The sequence below is a fragment of the Cydia splendana genome, chromosome 20, assembly GCF_910591565.1.
Source record: "Cydia splendana chromosome 20, ilCydSple1.2, whole genome shotgun sequence".
NCBI lineage: Eukaryota > Metazoa > Arthropoda > Insecta > Lepidoptera > Tortricidae > Cydia > Cydia splendana.
In genome coordinates, this window is record NC_085979.1 from 15303766 (window position 1) to 15317413 (window position 13648).

At 40.9% G+C, this 13648-nt stretch overlaps 1 protein-coding gene across 2 annotated transcripts in view; it reads left to right on the top strand.

Moving 5' to 3' along the window:
* Positions 1–13648, top strand: part of LOC134800534 (venom dipeptidyl peptidase 4) — a 184156-nt gene that overhangs the window by 165738 nt on the left and 4770 nt on the right. For both annotated transcript variants that reach the window (XM_063773013.1, XM_063773014.1), the window contains exons 7-15: positions 1813–1955; positions 2306–2448; positions 4231–4354; positions 4950–5185; positions 6837–6957; positions 9759–9894; positions 11247–11419; positions 12181–12323; positions 13048–13239. In XM_063773013.1, the coding sequence (XP_063629083.1) occupies positions 1813–1955; positions 2306–2448; positions 4231–4354; positions 4950–5185; positions 6837–6957; positions 9759–9894; positions 11247–11419; positions 12181–12323; positions 13048–13239 (1411 nt within the window). The remainder of the gene's footprint in view (positions 1–1812; positions 1956–2305; positions 2449–4230; positions 4355–4949; positions 5186–6836; positions 6958–9758; positions 9895–11246; positions 11420–12180; positions 12324–13047; positions 13240–13648) is intronic.

Consider the following 13648-nt stretch of genomic DNA (forward strand, 5'->3'; position numbering starts at 1 on the left):
AAGAAATTTACCTTCTTGCCAAATTTCACCTAAAGCGGTTCAGTTATTTAGCCATGAAAAGGCGACAAAGAGGCAGACAAAATTACTTATACATTTGTAATAGTTATTAGTGCATTCTAATGGGATTTATAGCTATAAAGCTGATTATTTTGACTGGTATTGTTACTACTTGGCTTGGCACCGACTTCAAACATATCAGTTGGTAACGCATAGACTTCAAAAAGGATAATATTTTATTTCATCCTTTTTGAAGTCGGTTTGCTTTTTTTTGTAAAAAGTTTTTATTTTTCCATTTTTAGTTTTAACGCATTGTTAAGAGCGCGACGCATGAATGAAAAACAAGATCATGTTTAACACTAAATTCGTGTACCTATTACTTTAATAAATATGTATGTAATCAGGAATTTTCTCGAGTCCGTCTGGGAAATTATAATTCCTGTCACTACTACACTAAATCCATCCTCCGCCCCGCCACTGGCCCAATCCCTCAACGCCCCGATCACTCAACCTCACAGCGCATCAACCCCTGATCCAGTAACCCCTCGACCCTGAACCAGGAATTGTCTCGAGTCCGTCTGGGAAATTATAATTCCTGTCAACTAAATCCATCCGCCCGCCCCGCCACTGACCCAATCCCTCAGCCCCCCGATCACTCAACCTCACAGCACATCAACCCCTGATCCAGGAACCCCTCGATCCTGAACCAGCAACCCTTCAACCGCCATTCCCCGACCCGTTAATCTCTGACCCCTTAACTCCTAACCCTAACCCCCGATCAGTAGCCTTACCAGCTTACCACGAGTTTGACATTGATATATTCGCTAGCATGTGTGTAACTTACTTCCTATGCATCTCGCTCGTACTAACCTTAGTGTGAGCGAGATGCATAAAAAGTTACATTTAGATGCATAAGACGTTAGCGAATATGTCAATGTCAAACTCGTGGTAAGGCTACAGTTGCAGTACATCAAATTGGTGGTTTTCGGAAGCAAATGCTCGAGTTACTTTAGAAAACCCCGAAATCACTTAACACGTGCCTTTAAAAATTGAGGAGTTCCCTCAATTCCTCATGGATTCCATCATCAGACCAGAACCAAAAATAATACGGAAACACCTTGGAGGTAACTTCTTCCAAACAAAAAAAGAATTACTCAAATCGGATCACAGGTGCCAGAGTAATCGCTGAACATATTTACATTTAAAGAAATCATCATCATTATCATCAAAATAATCATCATCATCAGGTCTACTTCATCAAATTAGTGGTTTTCGAGAGAAAATGCTCGAGTTGCTTAAGAAAACGCCCAAAACACCATGCATGTGCCTTTAAAAATTGAGGAGTTCCCTCAATTCCTCATGGATCCCATCATCAGAACAGAACCAAATTAAAATGGGACCAACTCGGAGGTAGCTCCTTTCAAACAAAAAAAGAATTACTCAAATCGGACTACGGATGTCGGAGTAATCGGTGAACGTACATAGAAAAAAAAAAAAAAAAAAAAATAGCCACAACCGAATACAGAACCTCCTCCTTCTATGAAATTGAAGTCGGTTAAAAAGGTTAATGACAGGCACTTACCAAGTCGTATGAACGCTTACTGCTCCAGAGGTGACACACACACCGTAGTCTCTTGAGGAAACCTCAGCAAGGTAGTATATGGTACGATCAGACAGCCGACATGGCTATTTATTCATTTTATTATTTAGCTCATTTTGGGTCATCGCGCCAGTCAAGTCGTATTGGAAGCAATTTCATCACGCGTTCTGCTGCTCTGATGCATGCAGGTATCTAAACATTCCCATTTGTTACAGAGGAGATCCTAAAAACGCGGTCAGCGCTGTGGATGTCCGCCGACGGTCACATGGTGCTGTACGCCACCTTCAACGACACGCTCGTGCTCGAGCAGAAGTTCCCGTGGTACGGGCCCTCGCTGGACACTGATGACCCGGCAAAGGTACGTTCTTCTTACTATTGTAAACCACAGTTGAACGTGCCAAGGTCTCAAGTTGTGAGCCCCAAAAATATCAGAATATTATCTAAGTTTGACAGACATGGACAGCAGATTTTACTTAAACGGGAGCACATCCAGCAAATGTATACCCTCGGTTGTGTTGCGGCGGCGTTTTATCGAGTCTAAGAGGTTCCTTATTACACCACATTATCGATAACTACTCTGAATCAACATGCAAAATGGTATAATAGCGATCCCCCAAGTAGGTATCCAAATTTAGACAGATAATCAATTCTACTTCTAATTCTTTTACTTACATTGATGTAATACCTAACTAAACACGTTTATTACAGACATACCCGGAGATCAGAAGCGTAAGGTACCCGAAGCCTGGCACGATTAACCCCACAGTGCGGCTCACGGTAGCCGACATAGCAGACCCGAAACACATACGCACCAGGCACTTAACACCGCCGAAGAGTATACTTGAAGATGGGTGAGCATTTCATACACAAGACATATTTTCATTGCTATTTCGTTTTTGTGCATGTCGATTTTACAACTAAGTATTTATAAAATAATAAATATTGACTACATGGGTACATACTATCAAAATACTTACAACATTGCAATTGTATTTCTATTGAGCCTTTTTAAGGCAGAGGGAATATAATTCCCGCCTGATCTGGAACATTATTTTAAATTGATAGGGTTTAATTTTGCATAATTTCTACGCCTTAATTTTATGCCTTATAAAGGGTTAAATATCTGTTGGTCTCTCTATTACTATATCGATAGATATGTCATCCCTCTTGCAGTTTGTTTAATAACTCGAAGTTAAGCCCAGCATATTCTGTTTATATACCTATAAACACGAGAAAATATGGTAATAAACATTGAACCATGTAAATTGGTTTTCAATTAAGTTAAACGTAATTATTACAAAATTTTCCGCTTGAATGAAAACCTGTTCGATAAAATTCGTCGCATATTTCCAATCTGTTATTAACTTCGCATGGAACATTCGTGGAATATTCCGTTGGCATCGGCCTTTATAGCTCCGCGGCTTTACTGCCGTGTGCAATCAAAATAAAAGGATATGTTCTGCTTCCTTTATATGCTTTGCTTTTTACTTCCGAGATTGAAATATCAGGTGGATGGAAACAAGAAGCGAGTCTTTGAAAGCGGTAAAGCCCACTTATTGGATAAATGGATGACATGTTTTTTTTTTAATTTCTGATAAAATAAGCAACTTACTCAATAAACAGGTACTTAATGTTTTAATTGACACAACCAACTTAGATAGAACCATACTCTACTCAACTAACTCTAGATAGATCCATAGTTTATAGTCTTACTTTATGATTACCTCGCAAAATGTCCCTTGTGGTCAAAAGGTCTGAATTTCAGCCGGTTCAAAACAAAAAAGTGGGTGGGTTGTATACCAATTTAGATGATTATCTAGCTGGACCTCGGTTATATGAAGTACCTATAAGAAGCATAATGCATGAATCCGCCTTTTGTACAGTCAAGGTATTAAATATCACCATGCACAAAGTGCTAAAATTATGTACAATCACCTACAATAATATGTTACACAACGAAGGCCGCAAAAATATCAGGCCGCATAAAAGCAGTATGTTCGAAATCCCGATTTTCTACATTTGTAATGCATACGCATCTTTTGCCATCGGATTCTGTTTACCTTTCTATTAAAGAAGGTGTGCGGATAGAAAGCTAAATCCCGTATAGAAAAGATAGTAATATAATAAGAATAGATTCTAAAATCCAGTGTAAGCCTGACAAATAGAGCCGGGCGGAGGCCCCAGGCTTAGGTAACCAAAGATAAATGCGGTGTCCCGCCGGTTTATACCACGAACAGATTTACTTCCGCTCGCTTTGCATATTTAGCCTGACTACAATATCCGTAGATAAAATCTTGAAAAAAACAAAACCTAGCTACGCGTGGTTGAGATAATACTTTAACAAATCCCCAGTAAACCTGTTCAATGCTGGAAAGTCCAAATACGGTGACGCGTCGCGACAGAAACTCCTATAAATATTAATATCGGTAATTTTTGGTGTCAATAATTATTTACCCTAAATACTATATATCTCGCTAAGTCGCTAGCTTAGCTACTCGTACTTCATTGAAAAACTCGTCTTAGGAGAGAGGTATAAGTAATTATAGAGAGAGAGGTAGGGGTAATTAGGTATACCTAATTTTCTATGTAGATATTTTGTGAGCAAGTTTCTAATTTTTGTTTTATTTTTGTAGCGACTATTACTTCACGAGCGCGCAATGGGTCTCCCTAACAGAAGTGTGCGTGGTGTGGCTCACGCGCACGCAGAACCTCTCTGTTGTGTCCGTCTGCAAAAGCCCCATGTGGTACTGCCAAGAGGTATGTTCTATTTATATGAGAAAATATGGTAATAAACATTGAACCATGTAAATTGGTTTTCAATTAAGTTAAACGTAATTATTACAAAATTTTCCGCTTGAATGAAAACCTGTTCGATAAAATTCGTCGCATATTTCTAATATCTGATTGTTAACGAGGTACTTTGTCGTAGGGTACGCCGAAAGGCACGTCATGGACCATGGACCTATTACCAAAACTGACACCTTATGTAAACCCATGATGACGAAATAAATGAATATGTGAATCTTTCAATATTTAGTTTGATAAATTCAAATTGCAGAAAGAGTTTTAAATAAAACTAATAAAAGGTTAATAATTAAGTGTATTCTTTAACGTGGGCAAGGCCTTTCTTTCGCGGACCGAATATTTAGTCCGAAGGGTTGAGTCTAAAGGTTTTGTAATGTAGGTAAGTATATCCCGTTATTTATCGAAACAAGAGCAGGGACCTCATATCGAGACCTCAAAATTTGCGAGAGAAGCTGCATGATGGCAGTAGTGTTATTGGGCAATCAATGGAGATCGTCATGCTGGTGATAGAGCTGATGTCATCCTGACTGATTTCTTTGTCTGACAGGTATACAGGATAACATCAGGCTTAGATAGCTGGGTGGAGTCCGCCCCGGCGCCGCTCTGGTCGGTCGGCGGCGGGGCGCTCGTGACGCTGGCCCCTATCCGGGACGGCCCCGCCGGTCTGTTCCGACACATCGTCCGGGCCGAGCACAACGCGCACGGGCCGAGGGCGTTGCCGCTCACGCATGGCAGCTTCGATGTTGTCAAGCTGTTGGCGTGGGACCACGCTAATCAACACATGTAAGTTATGGATGCATAATACTTCAAAATAATCCTGCTTTTACCAGGTGAGTTTGACTTGGTTTTTGAACTGCTTCTACTCGTTGTAGTAATCGCCTAGCATGCGTCGAGTTGTTTATAATGAATTACGAAAGTTAAACACAGATAGTCTACCCACCAATTTCTAATTCAATAAGAAAAATACGGCTGGTATATTTTGCCCGTGAGATACTATCGCGGCGCACTCGTGTTAACCCTTTACCAGGCTAAGGGATATATATTTCCCACATACGGCACTTCAAATATGTGTTCTATTTTCGATGAGTAGGATTGACATTCGATTGTCATTTTTGAAATGTCAGCCTGGTAAAGGGTTAAAGGCTCAGTTTCATTGGTCTAGGGCCCACATGCGGGGTACGGTCAATTTCCTTAACGCATGCTATAGAACCCGCATTTGAGGAACTTATTTAATTGGCGGATAGGGTCCGGATGCGGCGTACGGGAGATTTCCATAACGCATATCATTATGAGTTTCACTAGTCGTTTTACCGTTTTACCGAATTATCGACCAATGAAACTGAGCCTTTAAGACTGCCCATAGTAAGTAAAACGTAGCTTAAATATAACTGCTATACAACTAGTCCGTAAACAGTTGATTATCCACAACTCAAACAAGATTGCGTTTAGCCAGTTGGGTGTAGTTCTAAAACTACGTAAATCCTAATGGATTTAACCGCTTGCTAACTAAAGAAACTCTCGAAGTTTCCTTTTCTTTGCTAGACAACAACTAGTTACGATTAATGGTCAATCAATAATCGTTCTTTGCCCTTTGGGATTGGTTTACCTTGACGGATTCATTTAGGCCACCATATGGGTGCCGAGAATACTAATTAATAACAACAATTACAACTAAAGGTCTATGAAAGTCTAGTATGCCGTAGGAATAAAATATATGTAATAGGTATAAAACATGTTAATACTGTCACATGTTTCGTTGCCATTGTATCGCTTATGAAATGTTTACGGATGTCACTATCTCCGGTCGTCACTCATTCGCGGGACATTTACATTGGACAGGATTTGAAAGGGGCATTTACATTTACAGGACGTTTTATAAACTCGTATAATTAATCGATAACTATACATGTGATCTGAAACTTTCTTAGTTTCTTTCTTTCTGGCCGAGGTATGTTCACCCTTTACCAGGCTAAGGGATACATATTTCCCACATACGGCATTTCAAACATGTGTTCTATTTTTGATGAGTAAGACTAACATTTGATCGTCATTTTTGAAACGTCAGCCTGGTAAAGGGTTAACTATTTTTCTGTTCGATGGAGCCGGAAAGCGGTAACTTACATAGTTTAGCGCAGCGGCTGACTGTTGACGCTTTCCTGGCGGAGAACAGAAAAATAATTTTAACTACCATACCTAATCACTACCTACATCTTATAAAACAAAGTCCCCCGTCGCGTCTGTCTGTTTGTGTGTTTGTATGTTCGCGATAATCTCAAAAACTACTCAACGGATTTTGATGCGGTTTTCACCTATCGATAGAGTGATTCTAGAGGAAGGCTGTGTATAATTTACTAACCCGTGCGAAGCCGGGGCGGGTTGCTAGTAAAGCATATAAAATATAGACTCGCAACCTCAACAACATTATGTTTTACAGATACTACCTGGGTATACCAGAAGGTAAGCCGGGGCAGCAGCACCTGTATATGGTGTCGTCAGAGGCGCCCCGGCCCGGATCGCCACAGAAGCTGCCTTACTGCGTCACGTGTAATACACAGGTCGGTTTCTAACACACTCGAATTATTAATATGTTTAACGCTTTTTGTATTGCATTGTACTAATTATCCAATCGCACGATTGATAATTCAGAATAAAAGCTCATAATTTTACGCTAAATGTAATGATTTATTACAAAAAATGTATTCAGACAACAGAATACAAACATTTGTTTGGTTTTAATAGTTGAAACCATTATATTCTGTAGATTTTCTCTCTAATAGGTAGGTTTAAGGATGGCTCACGTTCGAACGGCCTGGACCCGGGCCGAGACATCCGACACTTCGCTTTCTAAAGAAAGCATCACGTGATCACCGGTCATAGAAAATGAAGTGTCGCTTGCTTCGGCCCGGACCCGGGCTGCTCTAGCGTGGGTCATCCTTTATACAGTCAAAACTGATGAACTCACAGAAATAAAGAGATATTCACAGAAATATGGTAAAGCTAAAATATTGTTTACTGAATACACTCTAATTTTGAATACACTAATCAAGCGAAAAAGGCCGCTCTATAATCGCAGCCCGTCTAAAAGGTAAACATTTTAAGGTTAATCTTTTTTAACAACACATTCGTGCTCGTTTTCCGTTGACTCTGTTAAGGGCGGTTAATTTGATTTTACTCTGTATTTATAGAATGGCCTCTCGTGTCCAAATACGTATTTTCCTGCACGTCCCTTTTAGGCAAAAAATTCAAGCGCCCACTTTTAGCCGAAGTCAAAGGTACGGTAATATTATTTGATATTCAAAAATACTTTTGTAATATTGAAGTGGATTATTGTCAGAAGAAGATGTATGTTTACAGATTTTTGGAGTTTCGCTTGGTTCAACGAAATCAAGCCATTTTCCAATACTGCCAACCGTTCTTCTTGCTTAAAAGTTAAAATTGGTACAATATTTTTTTAATAATTCTAACTATTTTGATACAAGCAGACTCGATCGAGTCAATTCTCTTATTTATAAGCCCAATCACAATAAGCTTGCGTTAGTTCATCACAGAGTGCTTATGGCCAATTCCGGTCTCGATCATCAAATCCGCTCGATGGTACCAGAATATTGCATCGCCACCCAACTTATGCATGTAAAGTTTCCGCTCAATCGAAGAGTGGGAAGTGGGTCTAATTTAGTATGTAAAATTTGGTTACAACATACAGACTGCAGGAGAGGTCAGGGACAGGACACTAAATAATCCTTTGTAAAAAACGGAATGGGGCTTACTCGGTTTATCTCAATGTAAAATTCCGTAGCCGTTTTATAAACAAAAACGTGTACGCTCTGTGCCAAAAAATTACGTACCTTATGCTTTATCATGTCATGTCATGAGCATCAAGCGCAACTATACTAGAGTTAGACCAAGAAAAGTCTGCAGCGATTTTGATAGCCCACGCATTGCAAGTGATATTTTAAACGTCAAACTTCAATGGAATTATGACGTATTAATAACACTTGCACTGCGTGGGCTGTCAAAATCGCTGCAGACTTTTCTTGGTCTAACTTTATGCGTAATAGGAAATTAACGCACCACTTCCTATCCTTTGTAAAGCGTTAGTTCTCTTTTCTATCTAAGGTTTACCGGCTCTATAAAAATTCATGAGCGCGCGAACACACAAACCAATACGAGTATGATTGTGTTGACGCAGCCTCCGCAGGGTAAACACCCACAGATTATGTGCTTGATTTGTTGCCTCGAGGATATATCGAGTGATGTAGTGTTTCCTCGCTCTAATCTTTATTGCACCCAGATTAAAGGCAACATCCACGATTTATGTGCGAGGCAGCCTTTTAAGGACAAATTAGGAAAAAATACATTGGATTACATGTAGACAGCTTGAGAGATTGCCAATGTTTGTTTGTTATTAAGAAGCTACAAGATATCCACTTTATTTAGTAAGTTCCTTTCAAGTTTCTCTACATGACCACATATACACCAAATATGTAGGTACATCACGTACATCATGCATAGACTGCTAAAATCATAATCATATAATCAATCATTTTATTTTTGGCTTTACCAAAAATTCAGAAACAAAAACAGGTAGGTACAGTCAAATGTGTACGCTATATCACAGATTATATCAGGGCATCAACCTGTACAGTTGACATTGAATTATTATCATCACGTATAGAACCGGCATTTTGCGCCATGAGTTGTTGCCAGCCGACAACAAACTATGGAAGCGGAGCGTGAATCTCGCGACCTAAACCCGTAAGCGCCTTGAATTTCACGGCGCTTACGATGGTTTGGTCGCGTGGTTCACGCCCCGCTCCCCTCGCCTACAGGTTGCTATTTTTTTGAAGTGAAAACTTCTTTAGCGGCGCTGTGCACTTGAGGTGGGGAAAAATTATAAATTCGAAACAGCGTACGGCGTAAGGCGTAACCCTCTCTTTCTACCGCGCGGCGAAAATGTATGCCTGAGCCTGCTGTTTTGTTTAGGCGGCGCAGGGCGCTTGCGTGACGTCACGTGTGACGGACAATGTCATTGTGTTTTTCTTTTTTTGATTTAAATGCCATCTAGTGAGTTTCCCTCAAACTGGTATTAAAATAACTGTAGTACTCACAGTGATGTGCTTAGGGGTTTCAAGTAATGCGACGAAATAACGGTAGATGGCGTTAACCTCAATTATACATAGTGCTGCAGATATGTTGCACTAGATGGCGCTGTTATTAATATTTTGAGTTACAATGTCATTGAGTTTTCACTTCTGCCGGCACTCCCGGAGTGCAACCCGATGTTTTTTATTTGGTATGGTTTCTCTATAGTAATCATCAGAGTTGGCAGTATATTCAAATAATGAATGTTTGACAGCCTTCCCCGTCAATCAACCTAGAGTACTACGGCAACCTGGCGTCCTCGGGCGACAGTTGGGACAGCGACTGGGACGAGGAGCTGTCGGCCACCTCGCCCTCGCCCAACGCCAGGAAAAAGAAGAAAAAACGACCTGGTATGATATAAAAATACAATATTCCTTAACTAACATAATGTTAACTAAAACTAAACTACTGGCTCTATGACTGGACCTCGCGATAAGCTGCCAATTTTTGTCATTCAAGAACATTTTCAAAAAAACGAAACGACAGAAAAAATCTAACTACTTTGTAAGCAGTTTCTCACAAAATTTCACGACAATCGGTTGAAAAATGCGACCTGCAGAGTAGAACATCCGAACATACGAAAATATTTTTGCCCAAGCTGAAACGGAGACCTTTTCTAATGCTCGGTCAAAAATAGAAATGAGAATACATACCTAATACATCGACCAACTGTTTCGTAGGCAACACGCTAGAAACTAGGTTAAATTGTTTTGTAAATGTATGTAGACTTAAAGTACCTACTTCATGTTTTATCAGCTACATTAACACTTGATTATTTCTGCCATTTACGCTCATATAATATCATTGCACGTATTAAACTTAGGGACGTAGCAATGGCTCGTATCACTTTATTTAGGCCTTAAATTATAGTAGCCACGTGCTAACACATACAATGCCACGGAGAATATGCAAACCGTTCTTGAAAGTAAACAATACTTTAAATGGACTCCGGGGTAAAACCAACAAGAGTGTCGGAGTGTATAATCCGCCTTAGAACAACCAAGCGTTCCGGACAAATTAACATTTTGAGCTGGCGTCGACACCTAGTGATTTCACTTTTATAGATCTTTTCTTTCTCTTCCAGCTACGTAGTTAGCAAACTTTGCTTTGTAACAGAATTTAATGCCATATAAGTTTGAGAATTCAGAATATTACTATAAATACATTAGTAAAAGCCTCTATTAAAGTCATGGAATTAAAAACAAAAACATATTTCGCAGCCCTTACATAAGATTTCAAAACACAATTTGTGAAGTATTTGGCAACTTAGTAGACGAGCGTAGGCCGAATGATTTCTTAATGGAAGCTTAAGTCGCATTGAACGTATAACTTATATTTTACAATCTTTAGCCGGCAAGTGAAAGACTTTTGTAAATTTAGATTAAAGATGAAACGTCAAGTCAATTAAGACATTGAATACTAAAATTGGAATAATATTTAGAAATCCGTAAGCTAAAAATAACTTAAGGTACGGAAAGACTTCTGAATGGCCATTAAAATTTGACGTGTAAGTAAGTATTAATATATCTTAGAAAGTTTAATAAAAGATTTTCTGTAGCTCCATTCAAGTTAAGCAATAGAGTTAATAGAAAAGTAAGCAATGAATTGACAGGCACGTACTGTAGATATGTTTCATGATGTGACAATCATTTATGAAATGAACGGTTGGCCACACCACGAAAAAGTTTTAAATTTTCCGCAGATCACATGCAACAACACCTGCCGTGCCTGTACCACGAGGCGCACTTCAGCCCGTCGTCAGCGTATTTCGTGCTGGAGTGCCTGGGGCCCGGCGTGCCCACCACCAGCCTGTACCGCACGCTGCTGCCCGAGCCCAGGATGCTCGTGCACTTGGAGAACAATACTGATGTCAAGGTGAGCTGACACTTTCGGCAGTATTGACTGAAGGCTCTACATAACAAACTTGCTGTTCCATTAAGACTTGACGAGGAGAAGCGAGCGTATAGCACGCTCCCAATGTCGGGCTACCTTTTACCTAATGTTTAGAGCGCCAGCGGAATTCTAAATCGCAATTCGTTGTTTTTCTTGCCCTGATATTTTTACACCTTGCGTTATCATTGAGTTTTCTTATTGATAGATGTTGGTGTATTAAAAGTTAAAACCCTTTTATTCTACTAGGCCACTAGATATCTCAATAAAGATTTTATGAAGAGTGGTATTTGGTGAAACTGAAACTGCTGCAATGAAACTGAAGCTGCTGCTACAGAAACTTAAAAAATCTTAGGAGTGTTTGCAATCCATCACATATGAGTAAGCTGATTTCAAATTAGTTCTTCTTCTTCCTCGATTCCTCATTTGAAGGTCGCGACCACATATTATTTAGGGTTATTTTGTGCACCGAGGCTGGAGAGCAAGGCTGGGTGTGTGCGGTGCAGAATGGAGATTCTGCACGATTTTCCGCATTCCTAATAATAGGCGCCTGTTCTGATCCCTGGCATGCCTTCTTCACAGTGTCCACCCAGCGGGTTGGTGGATGTCCACTACCCCGTTCTCCATCCACCATGCCAACCATAATGCGCTTTTCAAAGTTGTCGGTCCAAATTAGTTAAAGGTGATATATACTGCCAATTTGTATATTTTTTTGTAAAACTTGAAACAAGTATTTGAATGGCCAGGAGCGGTTATCGTCGATAGCTGTCCCGACGCCGCGCACGTTCTCGGTGCAGCTGTCGAGCGGGCACACGGCGCGGGTGCGGCTGCTGCTGCCGCCGGGCCTCCGGGAGGACGAGGTCACCAAGTACCCGCTCGTCATGAAAGTGTAAGTGCAGACCAAGTATGAATCCCGTGTAATTTTGAGTTGAGAAAATGGGAGGCAGTAGGTACCGTCTTTACCATAAGGGCACACGGGGCCCGTGCCCAGGTCCGTCGTCCTCAGGGGGCCCCGAAGGACAGACAGTAACAGTATATTGATTACTCATAATAAATAGAAGATCATAGTAGAAAAATGTTAGTTTAATTAGCTTTCTTTTCTTTCCAAAAGGGCCCCAAATCCTTATTTGCCCAGTGGCCCCAGCATAGTTTAAGACGGCCCTGACAGGAGGGTGTGACTTCGCGCCATGCACCGAGCTCGGAATTATGGAAAGCAAGCGGTGCTCCCCTACAGTTCCTCGTAACTCATGTGCTAGTGCAAATTTATCTTTCTGGTATAGGTAGGTAATGTTAAGGTTGTTGTAGCAACCTGGACTAAAAAGGACAAGGTCTCCAAGTAACCGCCTTTCTTGAAAGTGTAAGTCTGCATATGACAAATATGATCATTGACCTTTTGAGGACTATATCTGAATAAGTGAACTACATCTAAAACAGGATCAATCGCTAGGTATGGGTAGAATTAAATAATGATGATACAGTCACACTCTGAGAACTGTCAAATTTCATGTGCTTTATTAGCTGGCAGGCGTATCCTAGCTGTCAAATTGTAGCAATTAAGAAACTAGGCCCTATTTCAAACGATTCATTTTCTAACTCGTCATATTAATGAACAGACATGGAGCGCCAGGCACGCAGCTGGTGACGGAGCGCTGGGCGCTGGACTGGGGCTCGCTGGCGGCGGGCGCGGGCGCCGTGCTGGCGGCGGTGGACGCGCGCGGCGCCGGCGGCCGCGGGCTCGGCGCGCACCACGCGCTGCACCGCCGGCTCGGCACCGTCGAGCTGCAGGACCAGCTCGAGGTGGCGGAGTGAGTACCGTTGTCACTAATAACTGCAGCACTAAGATACTCGACTAACCGCGCTCCCGCACAGGTTGGATTACATCGCCGGTAGTAGCAGACAGTCTGAGAGTAGTTTCATATAGCACCAATGAACTCAGTACGTAACAGAATATATTGATTTTTCTGATTTTGCTGCTTAGTTTGGTGCTAGTTTTTTTTTTAATCTGGAATATCGCCAGTTCCGTGACGCTCTGATGGAATGCTCATTCATGCGCTCAGCAACGATGAACTGTAGGATAACTTGCGGTGGCTGGATTAGGAACCTACTTCCTGACGACAATTAAATGCAAATGACAAGAAAGTCATGAAAGATGCATTTATAATTTTAATGTCATTAAAACTTCACTTGTCATACTCGTATCAGTGCGTCGGAATA